Below are 18836 nucleotides of genomic sequence, written 5' to 3'. Positions count from 1 at the left end.
TTTTATTCTGCATGAAAAAAAACAAGTTATACTTCATAACTCGTTCTGCATTGTAAATGCTGCATGACATTAAGCATACTTTTGTCAATTACACGTTATATCATTCTAACATAACATGCAATTGACCAAAGCATGCTTAAAAAAAAGCTAAAAAACATCTCTTTGCTGGCAATGTGAAAGAAATAATAACCAAGAAAAAAAGAAGTCAAGAAAACACAAGTGTTTCAATAATATCTAAAATAATAATGTCACATATTATTTCTTTAAAGTAAGAGGTAATCTATTACATTTGTCAAGCTGTTTTAAACAAGTCCATCTGCGATTTATGACAAACTAATTGGACAAACAATGGAAATTATTTACTCTGAAACCAAGACCATAGTCTTTGCAGAATGCAAGATATTGAGCTTCAAACTCCAAGACCAGAACGTCAGAGGTCTGCAAACAATCTCAAGCTATTTGCTAACCCCTTGAGAGTCCACTTGCTCCAGCTATTGATCATATATCATAAACCAGATAAATACTCCATTATGTGGTATATTATATTACGTTTCATAGTCTAGCATGTATGTCTGTCATGGTGGGCACACTGGAGAAGTCTGGAATAATGCAAGAGAGCTTACACACAACACACACACGCGCGTGCGTGCGTGCGTGCGTGCGTGCGTGCGTGCGTGCGTACGCATACACAGGTCAGCAGCGATGTCTTAGGAACCTGAGTTCTGCAATCCCTGGCCACAGAGCTAACTTTATGTAAATTAATGATGAAAACAACGGGAAGAAACAAAAAATTAGCTGGATGTGCCAGGAAAACTGCAGAAGACGGCGATAACTGGAACCGCGGCGATAACGTGCTGATGAGTAACAACCTGTCGAGCAAGGAGACTGATTAATGACTCGATGGCATACGGGCACATAATGGATAGAGAGCAGGTCAGAGTGTCACTAAATGCAGGGATGGAGAAACGTCCCACTTTACATCCGATCGACCGGCGCGGGCGCTGATGACATCGTTTGATTTTTTAGCCGTTTTCGGCGGGTGCGGGGCGGCAGGGGGGCGGCCTGTTCGCCGGTTCTGTTCGATGCCGGCTCTGTCATCCGAGAACACGGCAGGTACTGGCACGTTATAAATGGCGCGAGTGTGTGTGAGTACAGAGGGGACGGGAGGTGGCCTTTTTGACCGTTACCGCAGTTCGGGTTTCCTTCAACGAATCAAACAGATCACGAACCTACGCACAGACAGCAGTACCATTTAGCACAGAGCGGCCTTACAGCGGTTTAAATTTTTCAGAAAGCCACGACAGCGCGATGCCACATTTAGTCCAGGATTCAGCATCCCGACCACAAAGAGCACAATGGGGAGGGAAGATGGGGGGGTGAGGGGGAGGGCCATTCTCACAAGAACTTTATCTGGTGAGCGTCGCCCGCTTCAGCCACGCCACAAAGGCCTCTTCAGGGGGGTCCGTGTGACACACACCTGACTCGCCGATGGGGAGTTTCCCACAGAGATTGCCTTCGCCGACCCATCCCTCCTGGGTAGCAGCTGGCCGCTCTGAAAACGCTCCACCTGGCTGCCGGGGGGCAGGGTGGGGGTTCCGGCCCTGTCTCACTGTCTCACTGACCACAGCGGGGGCACGGGCTGAAAGTTATTTAGCGGGTCGATTTTCTCTGCAGCACATGGGGACACGGCACGGTACATTTACATTTACATTAATTCGTTTATCTCACACTTTTTCCCGCGTTAAGTTACTTACAGCGATTAACACATTCGTACAGCAGCATTTCTACTGTAATAATTGAGGGTAAGTACTTTGATCAAGGGTAATATAGCAGAAAGAGGTATGCAAACCTGTATTTTTTAATTACAAGGCAATGGCTCAAAGTCACAGTGCTACCCCATGCCCCATGCAGTGCGGTTAAAAAATAACGAATAATATGGTAGTATGCGTAATAATATTATACGAACAATATGTGTGATCAGTTCCTCAGATCGAACACATTCGCCGTGTTTGTGTAAATCAATATAATAACAAATGGGGAGGGGAGTCCGTTCTTTTAACGGACAGAACAATCTATTAATCTAGTAACTGATATCCTAATGTATTAATTTAATATATTAATGATCAATACTCAGAAATGACCCCTTAATCTGTCGAGGTTTTCATTTTCTAGGTATGGCAATTCCAGGGGGACAGGAAAAAAAAATCCTAATTGAAGTTGTGCTGAAAACTGTTGCCAAAAGTCAGGAACAAACATACTGATTAAAATATGCAACGTGATCAGCTTTAAAAAAAAAAAAAAAAAAAAAAGAAAAAGAAAAAGAAAAAAAAACAACAGAACATGAGCCATTAAAAACATCGGTCCTGTTTTTCCCCTTTCATTTTGGCACTTAAGGTTTCGTCTTGAAAAAAACGAGGTTTGCGTCTGACCGGCAGGATGCAGGAATGTGTCTTAAAAGATACACGAAAGTGTGCATATTTTATTAAGTTCAAAGCATCCTGGGCCGGCGCACTTGCCGCATCGCGGCACCTGCCTTCGCAGCCCTGGTTCAATGGCGGCCCGGGAGCCTCGGTAAGAGGACGAGGCTGCGAAGGAGGCGGCTCCGACTCCGCAGCTGTCCGCTAAACTCGAACCCGATGTTTCTCCATGTTTACGTTTGGCTTCTCTACGCTGCTTTATCGGGTTTCAGAGCGCAGGAAGGCTCCGGGCAATAACAAAGGGGCTTTCGCAGGGACCCTCAGTACGTTAAGATAAAATGTTTTTACTGTAGATTATAGAAAGCATCTGCTCTCGAAATTAATGCATCCTGGGAAGGGGGTTCGGTATGCAAGGCACTTTTCCTGATCACTTCTGGATGTGTGTTATGTCCCCAAAACACCAAGAATCCCATTCTAAACCAGCAGTGTTTCAAAAGGCTGCAGACCCATAGCAGTTCACACTCTTCCATATTCAAAGGTAGGAAGGAAGTTTGTTTAACTGCAGATCAGAATGAAATATGAGAAGTCATAGCGTATGAGAAAGAATAATGCCTCCTCAAGAAGGGCTCTGAGATCATTGAAATGAACCGTGCAGAAGCAGAGGCTTAACACACAAACACACACACGCTCTCGCATATGCACACACACCTTTCTGCTTCCTGTTTATACGGAAAGGAAGACTCTTGTGGTATGAAACAGAACCCGGTGGCTCCCTCCTGATGGAGCTGGGAAGGTCTGTTATACGGCTCCCGTTCCCCCCGTACCTGAAAGCCCTGAACGTGGGCCAAGTACTCCAACTGCTGGGAGGGCTGTATGGGGGTGCAGGGCAGGGCGGGCGCCTTCCCCTTCAGGCCGATGGCCTCCGCCGTCGGGGAGGTCCCGTTGAGGAGGAGCTCCCTGGCGATGGCCGCCGTGTTGCTGGTGCTGCTGTAGTAAGGCCCAGGGCCCTGGCCAATGTCTTTGGGGGTCAGGTAGTTTACAGCAGAGGGAGCGGTGGGGCCGGCCTTGTTTCTGCTGGCCTCCATCTCCTGGTATACGTCGGGGGAGAGGTGGAGCAGTCCCTTTTGCACTGCGGGCGGAAACGGAGCAAAAGAAGGGGCCATTATCGCTGGCATTCCGCCCCCCGTCCCCTACCGCTGTCTGCAGCGCAGTGATTTACACACACGCGTCCCGCGTACAGCCAAAACGGCCCTCTATGCCGGTGTTCTGAGTGTCACACTCCAAGCCTAGAATGTCGCCTCACAAAAAGCAAGAATGAGCTTCACGCGATGTGACTCATGGCATGCGTCATCCGCATCAAATCCAAAGGGGGGGGGGAAGTTTGCCAAGAAGAAGTACGAAGATGGAAACAACATTTTGAACTGCAGCTTTTCAAGTCAGTGAATTAATCTGTGCATCAAACATTGACTTCTTAATGTCGGATTATTGCGAGGGAAATTCAATAAGCATCCGTAACATATCCCTAGAAAAAGCTCAACTTTTTGACTCACCCTTGATCTACACGATTCCATCTTCAGTAAGGATCCCACCATTCGCCTTAGGATCCTTCCTGAAGATAGAATCGGTTTCTGATACATCTCTACATGATTCAGTTGAGGGGAAAATCAGAGCATGTGGAACAGGGTAGTCACAATGGCATAACTGCATGAAAACATTTTTTAACAGGGTTCACAAGTATGAGTCCACATGCTGGAAACTATTGAGGGGGAGCAGGCATGGGGGCATGGCAGCACAGCGGGTTTAGCCTGTGCCTGCTCTCTGGGGGGGTCTGGGGTTCGAGTCCTGCTTGGGGTGCCTTGCAGTGGACTGGTGTCCTGTCCTGGGTGCGTCCCCACCTCCTCCAGCCTTGCGCCCTGTGTTGCCAGGTTAGGCGTCGGCTTGCCGTGACCCCGCTCGGGACAAGCGGTTTCAGTCAGTGTATGTATGTGCACGTGTTTGATCGGGAGATGAGCTGCTGTATCTTCCTAGCTCTTCTCCAGCAGGTCCCAGATACGTAGGACACTTGTGGGTTGCTTTGATTTCAACCTTCTGTCCGCTTCCAGCCATACAGGAACTGCTCAGGATTGCTCATGTGTACTCATACTTTACCCTGGTACTATAAACAAATATAAAAAGTGTCTGCTGAGACAGCAGTATGAATTAGATGTGTGCAGAAGGGACAGATCTGTGGAGCTGCTATTCAGGCCTCTCCTGCAATAGGGCGAACAAAGATGCCACTGTGCTGAATAAGCGACCTGTAACCAGCTACAGCACCAAATATTTGCATACACCTTTAGCCTTGCTAAGGCAGATGGTAAATGAATCCAGGCACCCACAGTACCTTGAAAGGAGCTTCTCCACCCGCTGGCACCCTTTCTATACTGACACACACCGAGAAGTAAGGGACAGCTGGGAGCGTAGGGGTTAGAGCTGACCCGATTAGACCCGATGCCTTCGGCCCCAAAAAGTCGCAGGTTTGAATCTCACCTGAAGCTGTAGTACCCTTGAGTAAGGTACTGACCCTAAAAAATGTTCAGTAGGATTACCAAGCTGTATAAATAGGTAAATAATTGTAGCTAGATTAACACTTAAGTTTTTTGGAGAAAAACATCAGCTAAATAAATAAATATACAGTATGTAAGTACTGTCTCAGAGACTTTAACAATATTTATTACATTTGGTTATTTATAACAGGGAGTTTTTCTGGCATTAAAGTATGTGATACTTATTTATAATCACCAGTTTGACAGTTTCTTCTCCTAACTCACAGGTGAATCCATTGTACCAGTAAGCACTGCTGCAGAACCCCTTACACCTGTAACTGCACGTCACTACCATAAACACCCCACATTAACACGAGAAAAGATGTGTGTGACTAAAGCTGTGTGAGAGCTGAGAGAATCAGTAATGTAATAAGTAGTTCAATATACTGAAGGTTTTGCAGGTCACCCTTTATACACATTTACAGCAACAACACCTGAATGTACAGTATATATGCTTGAGGGACTGTTCATAAAAACCACATCATAAAATATAAATCATACACCAGTGAAAATCTCACACTGAAGGATATAAAAATATGATGGCATCATGTGGCCTAACAACGAACAAAAACACATTTGGATGTTTTTATTATAGTATGCTTTTTTTTAAGAAGACAATAATTGTAATCACAGCACTACACATAATAAAAAGTACGACAATGCCAGAGTTTGATTTTCTTTCTTGTTTGAACCCAATAACAAATATTTAAGGTTAACAGCATTAGGCAAAAATGTGATTTATTTTAATTTATATTTTAATTTAACATCTTTGTTCAAGGTGAATGGCTGTTTGCATAATAAGGTACTTACACTTATTTATCCATTTATACAACACGGTAATTTTACTGTATCAAATGAGACTAGGCATCCTCAATGGATCTACAGTAAGAACAAATATTGACCAAAGTAATAAACCCTAACTGTAAATTACCTAGAACAGGGCATATGCTTATAAACCATAATAATAAATAAAATTGTCTTATTTTAACACAAATCCATTAGTTAGCTGCAACAAACCTTAACACAGCACCAACATAGTACCTTGTTCAAGGGTACTACAGCAGGAGCAGCACTTAAACTTAGGTCCTTTGAGTGCAAAACGGCAGTAACAACTACACCACCTGCTGCCCCAATGTCTACCTTTAGTCACGCTAAACAGTTTCAAAACAATTAATCGCACTGCCAAAGAAAATAACACATCCATTAGGAAATAGTGCATATGAAAATATTCTGAGATATCGTAAAGGCTTCAGAAGGAAAAGTAATCATTAATTTAATCATTCAAAGACATTCAAGCACACAGATGTTCTAACATTGTAATGCATTTCCAGTTCAAAGCAAACGAAAATCAAACTGATATAATAAATGTGTTTATATTCTTGGTTTAAATTAGTGTGAGAGAAACCAGAATAAATCTTGCTTTACAGAGAAATATATAAAATCTGGTCATGTCAGATTCTGGTTTCATCTGAAGCCAAGTCATTTAAAACCAAGTAAAAAACTAATAATATGCAAAGAAAAACTAAAAATGTTCTTAAAGGGCCAGCTGTTTCATGGTTAATAGAACCAAGGTATCTGCATGTATAAGAAGTGATGAAGGTATTTCTATGTATTCAGAGATGTACATATTTTTGGAGGCCCATGGTGTGCAGAACAACATTAACCAGTGGCAGAAAGTGAGCACACATTATTATGGTAGACTGTAGATCACCCAATGCAGGAAGTGTGTCCATGGACTGTGGTTTATTACTATTAGAATTCCATTTACTACATTAGAGTTCAATTATTTATGCTTAAAACATTTGTGCTGGGATAAAATATTAGGGTTTGTAGCACGAAACTGGATTTGTGTTGAAGTAATATTATTTTATTTATCGTTATGATATATAAGCATACGCCTTAGATCCAGGTAACTTGGTGTTGGGATTTGTTTTTTGTATTTATTACTGTGCATTTGAAGGACTTGCTCCTGCTGTAGAACCCTTGAGAAACCTACTTTGTCTGAATAGATACATTAAAAATTACCTAGCTCTATAAATTAGGAATTACTGTATCTCTGTAGGGGGTGCGGAGGCGCAGTGGGTTGGACCACTGTCCTGCTTTCCAGTGGGTCTGGGGTTCAAATCCTGCTTGGGGTGCCTTGTGACGGACTGGCGTCCCGTCCTGGGTGTGTCCCCTCCCCCTCCAGCCTTACGCCCTGTGTTGCCGGGTTAGGCTCTGGCTCCCCGTGACCCCGTATGGGACAAGCGGTTCTGAAAATGTGTGTGTGTGTATCTCTGTACAGACACACACACACACCACTTGTCCCAAGCAGGGTTGCAGCGAACCGGAGCCTAACCCAGTAACACAGGGCGCAAGGCTGGAGGGGGAGGGGACACACCCAGGACGGCACGCCAGTCTGCAGCAAGGCACCCCAAGCGGGACTCGAACCCCAGACCCCCCAGAGAGCGGGACCTGGCCAAACCCACTGCACCACCGCATCCCCGAGCCAAAGACTAATTAATAATAAAAATAATAAACAATAGGTATTATTATAAGTTTGTATAAAATAAAAGTGGCTAACAGTTTTGACAGGGAAACAACCAATGTGAGGCCGATCCAAGACAAAATACCACGTTGCAGTTAACACGAGATTATCCTCGGACAGGACACAATTTCACGGTTGAACTGAATCAGTTTAAGTTACAGTGCTGAAAACCGCTGAAGAACACAAATCATTCTGCATTACGAGCTGGTTACGGACTGCAGAGAGATAGCAGTTATTCCTAATATTCAAATACTCAAAATCAAGAACCCTGATCAACGCCCCTTGTCATGTCATGATGGAGTTTGTGTACAAGACCTTATCACTGCAGATGAACTGGATGAAGAGTAAAAAGAAAAGGTCCTTCAAAGCCGACCCAGAAGTCTCATTAAAGTTAGAAAAATGCTTGGCTTCTCACTTTCTCTTCGCGTTTGTTATACAGACCAGACACAGAAAGCTGTGTTTTTTTTTTTTTGCAACTGAGATAAGAATTGCTTTGAGCTACATGTGGGTTCTGCTGGAAACACTACACAGTTACTCACAGTATTGTAAAGCAATTTTACATTCTGTATATACACAGTATATATACATATATAAAAATTTTTACACACACACACACACACACACATATATGCATAACATATATACATATATATGTATATATAGTTACAATGACAAGGCTGTCTAGGATGTCACAAATTTTGTACCAAGTTATGTGTTATGAACTGACGGGCCAACAAGTACTGTTCAACCAACAGGAGTGTGTGTTTGATGTTCTTGTCACAAAAAAGACAACAATCAAAGCACGAAAGAAAAGAGAACACATAAGAATATAACAGCTACTAAAAACCAAAGCATTCAGTTACATTCCATTTATTAATTTAACTGATGTTCTTCTCCAAAGTGATTTACAATGTAAAGGGACTTACAATTATTTACCAATTCATAAAACAGGGTAATTTGTACAGGAAAATTATTTATTATTCTCAGAAAAAAAACCTAAGTAACCAAACTCTTCAAGATAAATGACTTGCCAACTCTGCAAAGGAAACAAGAGGGGGTCAAAACCCGCAATAACATCTTCAACCACCTTTATGACTACGTCATTCTTACACTATGAAGGAAAGAAAAACTAACAAACAGGTAAGCAAGCAGTATTAAAACAGAAAATGGTAGCAAGCACAAAGAAAAGAAAGCATGAAAGCTGCAACAAGGCGAACAAGGAGAGAGCACTATCAAAAATTTTGGAAGACACGGATTTTTCCACAAGGAAGTCTTCTAAAGTCCTCCAGGAAGTACCTTATGAATAGAAGGAAATCCCACCTTTCTAGGTTACCCACAAATCATGGCGATTTTCCTGGATTAAAATTGATGGACAGGTGTCCCTCCAAATCCAAGTCAGGTTAGGGGAAAACCAAAAAAAGAAAAACAATAGACACCCCATGGATGGAACACATCTTCCCATGAAAGGAAAAACACATGTTTATGCAGTCTCTCAAAACAAATAGTTTGACACATGTGGCGGAGCCTCCGCCAACATTCTCTGAGCATTTTGTTTTATCTCTAGATTGTAGTTCTGAGCGACAAGATACCGTCTTTTTCTTGGTTTTTGTATCACCCGAGCATGCAGAAAAATTTTGATAATATGCTAAGCTCAGAAAATACCAGTGGCAAACATCTGGTAGGAATCTGATAGGCAGTGTACATTCTAAGTCCGAAGAAGTGGCTGGTGTTCATTTTCTCAATAGCATGCCATCAAGAAAATAACTGCCACCTTCGCACACGAGCTTTTTCCCAGCAACAGAAGCAAAACAAGATGCCTGAGAAGCATCCGTTTTCTGATCAGCAACAAGTTGCTCAGAATACGCAGGCAAAGATGCGTCAAGATTCATCACTGACTAACTGAGCTCTGAGTTTCCCTGTGTTTGGCAAAGGACATGCAAATGCGGCCTGTGAAATTTTTCCAACACGTGGAACAGCAATGAATAAATCCAAGAGATCAAGGAAAGTGCCGAACTTGCAAGAACGAGCTCGCGTCACAACATTGGCAGGGAACGCATCGGAATATTGTTCAGCAAGACCGTCCTTGAGCAAGTCTTCATCTACCGGTTTCTCCAAAACGGGTAACACCTTCTCACCAGCTAAATTATTTTCAAAGATGAGAGACACTCCTCGGACACACAAACTTTGCTGCACACACATCTTCGCATCCCTGAGACCACATCTGTATTTTATGCAAGAGAATCTTCACATGTCCCATTTCAACGCCTTGTACTAGCACACATGAATCGCACGTCACCTCTTCAGATAAAGGAAGAAGACCAGCGAAAATGAAAGACTGTGCAGCACCAGAATCTCTGTGTGATCATTTACATGACCAGACGGCGACTCCAACCGATTTCGAATAAATGGCAGATAAGGAGAGTCAGGATCATTCGTCCAAATCTTACCCAGTGCTACACCCTTAGTTTAAGTGCTGGTCTTCTCGCTCAAAAGTCATGCACTTAGCAATGATGTGACCAGCTTTGCGGCAGTAGAAATACTCACTATGTCTCTTGCATGTGCAGAGACTGTTCCAGGATGGCTATCAACTTCATCTAGTGCTGAGCCGTTCCAATCCTCATTGGGATTGTTAGATAGTCTACAGGATGAAGTAAAAATATTTTTGAGTCATAAACTCATCAGCCAGAAGAGCAGTTTTGGACAAGGAAAGAACCTTCTGCTCACTGAGATAAACAACATGTTCAGGAAAAACCTGCTTAAAGTCACCCAAGAGAACCAACACATGTAGCAAGTCAAATTCACTCACCCTACTAGTAACACATCATTTATCAATGAGAATTGAAGCAAATTCAACAAGTTTAATTCTGGCACTCATTATGGGTTCAGATTTTTGGTCTATATGCCTCTGGAAGAAGGTCATAAGCAGCAGCCTGAACGGTGCCATACTGTAAAGTACCAAGGGAAGAGCTAAACACGCTTCCTGTGCCTTTCCGCTTCACTTGATTGTAGGGGGAGAAGCCGACTCTCTTCGAGCCACCGCGAAGAAGCGGAAACACGCTCAAACGCAACAAACAAGGGCCAACTTCCATCTCTCCGAGTGGCGGAACAAAAAAATATATATTTGGTGATATCAAACGGAGCAGAACTGGTGGGAAACGAATCTGACCTGGGCCGCATACCGGAGCTTTCGGAGGCAACGACGACGGCCTCTCGCCCCGGCTCATCCGGTTCAGGTGGCCCGAGTCTGATCTGTTTCTCAACTTCAATCTCCAGCATGTAGAGCTCTGGTTTCTTCAACTCGAGTGTGCGCTCACGTGCGTTTTCCTGCACGTCTGCCTGAACTCTGGCCAAACTAACATGCCGACGAGCCTCATCGAGGCGACTGCCAGAGACAACGGACACGGGAGGAAACAGACTAAAAGGTGACAACTGGGTTTTGACCTGGGATTCCGCCTCAGCCAAATCCACACCCGTTCGCCCAACGTACCGGTTTTCCACACTATCAGAGGGGCGCACAGTAGAGGTAACCTTGTCACAGTAGATTAATGATGGTGAACGGGATTCGCTCCAAATCCTCATCAAGGAAGAGGAAAACCAAAAAGAAACAAGAATGGTCACCCTCATGGATGTAACACCTCCCAACTTAGAAAGAAAAAAATGCATTTCTTACACAGTCTCACAAAATAGATAGTTTTACACGTGACAGGGCATCTGCTAACACATTTTCTGAGCCTTTCTTGGCTTTTTTCTAGACTGTAGCTTTGAGCGACGCGATACCATCTCATTAGGTGCCAACTTTGTTTTCGTACCGCCCAAGCGTGCAGAAAGATTGTGATGATGCGCTAAGGTCAGAATATACCTGTGCGACTACAAGCTGATAGGTGAAAACCAAAAGGAGGAAAAACAAAATGGACACCCCAGTGGCTGTAATCACACTTCCACGGGGGTGTCCATTTTGTTTTTCCTCCTTCTGGTGTCATTTTTGTGTTTTAACCCCTACTATAAGCTTTGTACATTTGCTGCTATTTATGCTTTTAAACTGCCTGGTTTAAAACGGGGTTCACGGCGGCGCGGCGGGTTTGGCCGGGTCCCGCTCTCTGGAGGGTCTGGGGTTCGAGTCCCGCTCGGAGTGCCTTGCGATGGACTGGCGTCCCGTCCTGGGTGTGTCCCCTCCCCTCCGGCTTTGCGCCCTGTGTTGCCGGGTTAGGCTTCGGCTCGCCGCGACCCCCCACTTGGGACGAGTGGTTTCAAACTCTGTGTGTATGTGTTTGAAAATGTTCAACCAGCTGAAAGCAAGAAAACAACTGAGGCAATAAAATGCCCCTGTAGCGAATTCATTACTGTACAGTCACTACACAACTTCCTCAAGCTACAAACACAAGTGTCACTGGAAGTCTGTTAGCAATTCAGTTTGTTCATTTGTTCTTTTATTAAATCCACCGTTATTGCTTAAGCACAATCGATAAAGGCTAAATACAGAAATCCCTCAATTTATTTATGGTTTAGGTTTTCTAAAATTGTCACGTAAAGGTAGAGTAAATTTAAAAACTGTTACATGACGATATTTCGATTACGTTTGAGCTACTTCGCAGACAGGTGCCGTGAACTGTGCAACGGCAGCTGAAAAACGGCAGTCCCGCGTTCGCGTTCTGCTTGACTGAGCTTTGACTGACATTTATCGGATCGGCGCGGAAACGCAGGTCGTTTCCGCGCAGCAACATAAAGAAATTTTCGAAAACAGGAAAGCAAAGAAAGCGCAACTAAGAACGAAGAAACAAACTGGAAATCCACTGGGTACTTTCAAAAATCCCGAAGTCCACTGTTCATAACGCGAGGAGCCAGTGCATTGCAAACATGTTTATAATTTGAGATGACATCCTTCTGTAAATTTTTCTGTCTGCTCAATACTACTGTCTTACTCACTCACATTAATAGCTAAATCACATTCATTAATAAATATGAAGAGACTGAGGACGCTGAAGGTCTTTGATGAATGCAGCATGACGTAGATCCCACAACATGAATGGAAGGTCTGGGGTAACGACAGTAAAAGCTGCGTAATTAAAACCACAAGAGCGCAGTCCCTCAACGCATATCGTAACGGAAGGGCTCCGCAGCGCCGAAGGAACACGCGCGGACGCAGGGTGTCCGACGACAAATTCAATTTCGGTTTATACAAGTAAAATTCACAGGCCTTCATTACAAAAAGTGAAATGCTGTTTTTTTCTTTTTTTTTTTTTTTTTTTAAAAAAAGAGAAAAACCAAAGGTGTCAGCCAAAATGATGTCAGATGTACTGCGCACCAACATACAATACACACACACACACACACACACACACACAGAGTGAGAGAGAGGCTCTCTGAGCTCTTTCCACTGTCTCGTGGAGCCTCCACCCAAACTAATGGGCTTTGCCCTGGAACAGGCTGCAGGAAGAGAGCCAGAACACGACCCCTTCCTTGATTTAAAACAGATAACGAAAAAAGTCCAAACTGTAAATCAGAACTATGAAGCAAGAGTCCAAAAAAAAAAAAAAAAAAAAAAAGAAAACAGCAGAGAAACCAGGAAATGAAATGTGGCAGCTAAACTGACAAAACCCTGCTGAACACACTGGGGACCGGGGGGGGCCAAGGGGCCCCGCTGGAGGAGAAGGGGACAGGGATTCCTCTTCGTGATCACTCCTGCACGCTCGCTCTCCCCGCTCACCCTCAACCGGGGCAAGACCTTAATCGCAGCATGCCGATGCCTTTCTGGGACATAATGCATCGGGAGAATCGAACGCCCATTACGTTGACGGCGAGTAAAAGGCGGCCGGCGTAATATAAGGAGGTAATTCATTAATCACTCCGCGCTACAACAAGCCGGCTTTACCTTTGATCTCGGATTTTAAAAGCTCGAGTCAGGATAATGTGGCAGGAAATTGATAGATAACCCTGGACAGACGGCCCCGCTCCATTCAATAAACAGAATATTGCCTACACCCTGAAACCATGCAGAAATTTGGCAATGACTCACCGCAGACGTCAACCTTCAGAATCAATGTCATATTTTCTATTGTCCGCGCTTCAATAGTAACACCTGCGACCGAGGCTCGGCATCTGCCCGCAGATCCCCGTCAACCTCCCGCTTATATTTACTTGCGCAGCAGGTGCTTTCATCCAAAATGAGTGTCGGGCAGATAATGGGTTATAAAGGCCACGGAGGTGTGTGTTTGACAATTTTACGCTGTACTCACTACAGCAGCTGGATATTTGAAGCGCTTGGCCGGATTTTCGTACGACTCTCGGCACTTCCACAACCAGCCCGATGGTTATCGTAGCGGTCACCGGGTCTGAGATCTTCAGCCCTGGAGCTTGAAATCCCCCCCCCCCCCCCCCAGGTGCTACATGTGTCATATTTGAGGGCTGTGCTGTTCGATCCTCGGAGAATAAGCGGACGACGTTCGCTGAAGGCCTGTCTTTTGATTCGGCGTCGCGAAGCCGGGCGCACCACCTCTTCCCCGCGTCCGCTTCGGCGGAAGTGCCAGGCGCGCGGTGAGCGCTGTGCTGTACTCCACAGCGGTCGATCTTGGCATCCTGGGACTTCACAGCACTAATGAGCAGATTCTTGGACTCCGATTCAGAGTGAGATAAACCTCGACTCCAAATGATTCCCGTTTCCAGCCAAGAGCAGGAAAAGCGAAGCCAAAAAAAAGAAAATTAACGACTCGCTCACTCTTGTTAAGTTGAGGGGTTTCTCCACTCGAGGCCCGGGCTCTGCCGACGTTCATGCAATGAGCGAACCACAGAAAAACAACATCCATTCACAGCTGCCTCCCCTCTCTTAACTCTCCCCGACCAAACTTTTTCTGCCGTATCGCAGAACAAAGAGGGAACGAGCCAAGGTCTGCGGCCTCATCTTCTGCGTGTGAGAACCGGGACAGCCGGAGCATTAGCAGAAAGCGTACTCTTTTGTGCAACCGCGCCGAGAGCTGCAGCAATGACGCCGAAACGACAGCCGAGCCTTCGCCGGAGTATTTTTGATTAATTACGAACACCTTATTCCTGCGAATTTCTGGAAACATACTCGCATGTCAAGAAAGGAAACGTCAGCTGGTTTACAGAGGTTTACACCATCCATTAATAGAAATAGAGAATGGTTTTCATCGTCCATTGAATGAAGATGCGCCCTTATGTAAGAATAACTGTCGTGCAGGTACTTTCGGCCAATATACTGTATCTAAATACCAACTAAACACCTTAAAGAACATACAACAGAGCTAAAGATTCAAAAACCAGTAATAAGGCAAACAAAGAATCAACAAAACTAGAGAAAGTGTGAAGAGAAAAATCTCTGATGAGTCCATATCTATATGCAGTCAACTTGAGCTCTTCTGGCAGCATTATCTTAATGCAGCATTTATATACTGACAAATGTTTTGCGGGGATTCATCTATTGCCAGTATAGAGTAGTGCCATGAGTAGGAAAGAACAAATCATTCTACCATATGTGTATACCATGCTTTTTTAATCAACCTTTTTCTGTCCCATTTTCATCAAACACTTGTACAGTGTAAAGTTACGGTGGTCCAGCGTCTGTTCAGGAAGCATAGAGTGTAAGGCAGGACACACCCTGGATGGGATGCCAGTCCATCAAAAAGCAATCACACACATACTCATCCACTCACACATACTCATTGTAGGCAATTTAGAGCCACAAACTGATATGAAATACATCTTTGGACTGTGGGAGGAAACCAGAGCACCAGTGCGACACAAACTGGGAGAACATGCCAACTCCACACAGACTACGTTGAGCTCCATCGCACAGCCTTGAAACTGCTAGGCTGCTCACTGTGCACCTATGTCACTCTTTTTGTTGGCAAATAAAATAAGCCAAATAAGCCAAAATAAGCAAATAAAAATATTATACAAAACCGAAACTCATATAAACATTTTCAATCCGGTCTAAGCAGTCGACGCGAAGGAGCCAACAAGGAGCATTTCGTTGAACTCACAAATAGAGATATAATGTGGCTGACAGCCGAGTAAAAAAATCCCTTTGCCCTTCTTTTTTTTTTGAAGCGTGTGTCTTGTTTCTCGAAGCCCCGAGCACCCACAAAAACCTTTGTCATGCAGACACAATGGTGAGATATTCTAAACTAATTCGTGGCGGTGGCCTGCGTTTCAGCGTTTGGTATTTGTGTCAGGATTCTGGGAGGATTGAGCTGTACGCAGCTTCCTTTGGGCCCGTCCGAGTGGAAAGGGCCAGGTTCGACTCGGCTGGGGCCGCGTCCCAAATCCTGAGTGACAGACCGCAGCGGAGCCCGTGAAAGCTACGGCTCAGGAGCGCTCAGGTCTAGAACCCCCCCCTTTTCCACAAACAAACTGTGGTACCAGTGTGCCTTGCGTTAAGACCCCCTGAATGGGGTGCAATCCATGGGCTGCCCATGTGGGTGGGCGGAAACGCGATTGAGCTGACAGCCCGCCGCCCATTTACCACTCGGGGAGATTAAATGGCACCTGACGAAACAGCGAGACGGGAAGGAGCTGTACTCACTGGTGCTCGTCGTTTCGGGAAAAGCTGCCTTTTGTCCGTTCCAGCCTTTGTTGTCCATCTGCTGTAAAATCAAACATTGGATGGGGGGTGGGAGAGAGACGGGATGAATTGGGACATGTGACATCGGGGATGAGGGGCAGAAGCGCTTTAGCGTCCCGCTTCGAATCCATTTCAAAAGTGTTCCTTCCTGCATTTGCGGGCTTGAAGGAGCAGAGTCTTACAAACTAAAGACAAAATCCCACCACGCTACGGAGAGCCAGAAACAACATCACAGGGACACCACAGAGACAAGGGGAAGAAAACAAGATGCTGGACGTCCGCGACTTGTCAATAAAGGGATGCTTGCGGTCGAGCTCTGGCCCACCCCGCGCCCGAGCCGACCCCCACTGACCGTATCGGCTGGGTTATGCACTGCGGCGGATGGTTTGTAGCCCAGTTGGATCAACATGGCCTCGGCCGCGTTGCGCTTCGACACCTTTTTGTTGGGTCCAGTTCCCGTGGCGACCTCATCGCATACCTTAACCTGGGCGAGACGGGGTCGGGAGGAATGGAGGAACACATCAGCCGGTCGGTAAAGTCTCTCAAAAGGCACAGAAAGTAAGAAATGAGTAAGACTCATCATCCCGATGCTTACTGTGCACTTGCTTACATTTTCTTATTGACCAAGACCTCAGAATGTTTGTTGTACAATAACCTGTTTTGGGAAAGCTGAGTTCTTGGAAGTTACCTTTATGTGGATGACTAAGCAGGCTCCGTTTACAGGAATTCAACTCTACTCTAGTAAAACCATGCCACACTTCACTGGAGGCGACACACTTTCAGTTTCTGCTACACCCTGGCATCAAACCCATATCCATATTCAACAGCACTTTACAACAAAAACACAATGTTGGCTATGTAAACCGAAAACAATAATCCTGTAATCATAACACTGCAAAATTAAAACACGACGAGACCTAAATGTGAACGGCTTCAGTTACATAAATAATTGAAATGCGTGGGGGGGGGGGGGGGTATTTAGAGCTTGTTTCTATGCATGCTGTAAGTTTCTGTGTGCAGAGCAGACTGCCAGAACTGATAAACACACAAACAGCTGCTGAAAAATAAATGAAAATGCCTTCTGTAGTTTATTAGCATTTAACCGCGAGTAGAGATTTCTAACAAGGGCTGCATTAAATGAGGCCAAGAACAGAAAACTCATTTATACACACGGCCCAAGCAGGGACAATGTGGAAATTTTAGAAGCAAGCGGGACTCACAAAAACACACACACACACACACACACACACACACACACACACACACACAAAACCAGAGACTAACGCTGGGCTGAATGAAGCATGGAGAATCGCTCTGAAGTGGTATTACTTTGCACTGAGAAACTCGGTGTTCCTGTGAAAGAGGAGGATTACTGGTCAGGAGACGGGGAAGTAAACCCCAGAAGGACGAGGACGTCATGTAGAAAAACAAAGCGCTTTCGGCGCAACTTGCTGAGCGGCGGTCCTGAGATGTGCTGGAATGGCGCCCCACCCCACTCCCGCCGGCCGATCTGCATTACGTTCCGTTAACATATTCCGCACCGGTAGCGGCAGGACGGGGACCGTGCTGGCGATGCGGGTGCAGCTCATTTAAGGGACACCGAGTTCTCTCCAGGAATCCTGGCAAAATTACCAGGCTTGGTGCGTGCTCCCGCGTCACTGACTCGAGGGAACCCATGTGGAAACGAATGGAAAGGCTTTGCAAGAGACTCCTGCCAGAATGAATCACTGCCCTTATCAGGGGTTTACCGTGGACCTCAGCCTTATCACGGCAGAAATACGTGATGTCAGTGCATTGCTTTACTGGGAATTTCTCTCCTGGCAAAGACTTTGGACATTTTTTGGGGGGTTTGTAACGTACATGCCAACCAAAATCAGCAATTAACAGTTGAACGTGCGGCAAAAAAAAGCAAAGCTGGACTTCCGATTCCCCTGACCATCTGAGGATCACTGTTGATGCATGGCTCGCAGGTGTACTGCCCAGAAACACCGTCAACACGGGAAAGTCACCCCCGCATCCAGCAGAATTGTACTTCTGACAAGCCCAAAATTAAGGCTGCTTTAACGCTAGCTCAGAAGTAACACATTTAGCAAAAAAGAAGCGCCGGCGACTCGGTATAAGAATTATCGTGGTATAACACCTGTTAGTAGGAATTTAGAACTACAGAACATGCTGGCCTCATCCCTCCCTCCCTTCTTCTTTTCATTTCAAGTTCAAAGAGCCCTCTGCTAGACCGTCTCTGCTCTGTCAATTCAATTTCGCTCCTTTTCATACCGAGCCCTTCCGCCGACCCAGTCAACAGATGCAGTCACTTCCATCATTATTGCTCCTGTGAAATGCAGCGAGTGTATGTGCGCCTGGGCGGCGGCTTCGTCCACATCTTCCTTCCAGGTACCGTACCTGCATGACAAATTCCCTGCGGCGCGGCATGCCTCTCTCCGAGAGCAGCACGTACTCCGGTTCTTTCTCCTTCTTCGCCTGCTGGATCTGAGCCAGGCGACTGATGGGGTTCATGCCCTGCCCATACTCTGGCCCCGTCTGTCCACACAAGAGAGCACATGGCTTTAAGGTTGGGATGGGAGCAGCAAGCATCTGTCATATTCCACAGCATCCAACTCTCAATCGGAGGTCACTCGCTGTAACGCCACCATAACGGACTAAGCGTCAAAGTCAAAATCACAGGCTACAGGTTAAACATGTTGTCAACGGGGCCACCGGACAGCCTAGAGCTTAAA

General features: G+C 45.4%; 1 protein-coding gene across 10 annotated transcripts in view; it reads right to left on the bottom strand.

Moving 5' to 3' along the window:
- Positions 1-18836, bottom strand: part of stau2 (staufen double-stranded RNA binding protein 2) — a 100010-nt gene that overhangs the window by 35819 nt on the left and 45355 nt on the right. For 7 of the 10 annotated variants that reach the window (XM_029254743.1, XM_029254745.1, XM_029254750.1 and 4 more), the window contains 4 exons: positions 18502-18639; positions 16454-16585; positions 16063-16123; positions 3242-3546 (listed from right to left, as the gene is read on the bottom strand). In XM_029254743.1, coding sequence (XP_029110576.1) covers positions 3242-3546; positions 16063-16123; positions 16454-16585; positions 18502-18639 — 636 coding nt within the window. The remainder of the gene's footprint in view (positions 1-3241; positions 3547-16062; positions 16124-16453; positions 16586-18501; positions 18640-18836) is intronic. The other 3 variants (XM_029254744.1, XM_029254747.1, XM_029254749.1) reach the window with 1 other exon arrangement.

This window comes from Scleropages formosus, chromosome 9 (assembly GCF_900964775.1).
Source record: "Scleropages formosus chromosome 9, fSclFor1.1, whole genome shotgun sequence".
Classification (NCBI taxonomy): domain Eukaryota; kingdom Metazoa; phylum Chordata; class Actinopteri; order Osteoglossiformes; family Osteoglossidae; genus Scleropages; species Scleropages formosus.
Note: the sequence above shows the minus strand (reverse complement) of the source record. Positions and strands in the feature narration are given on the sequence as shown.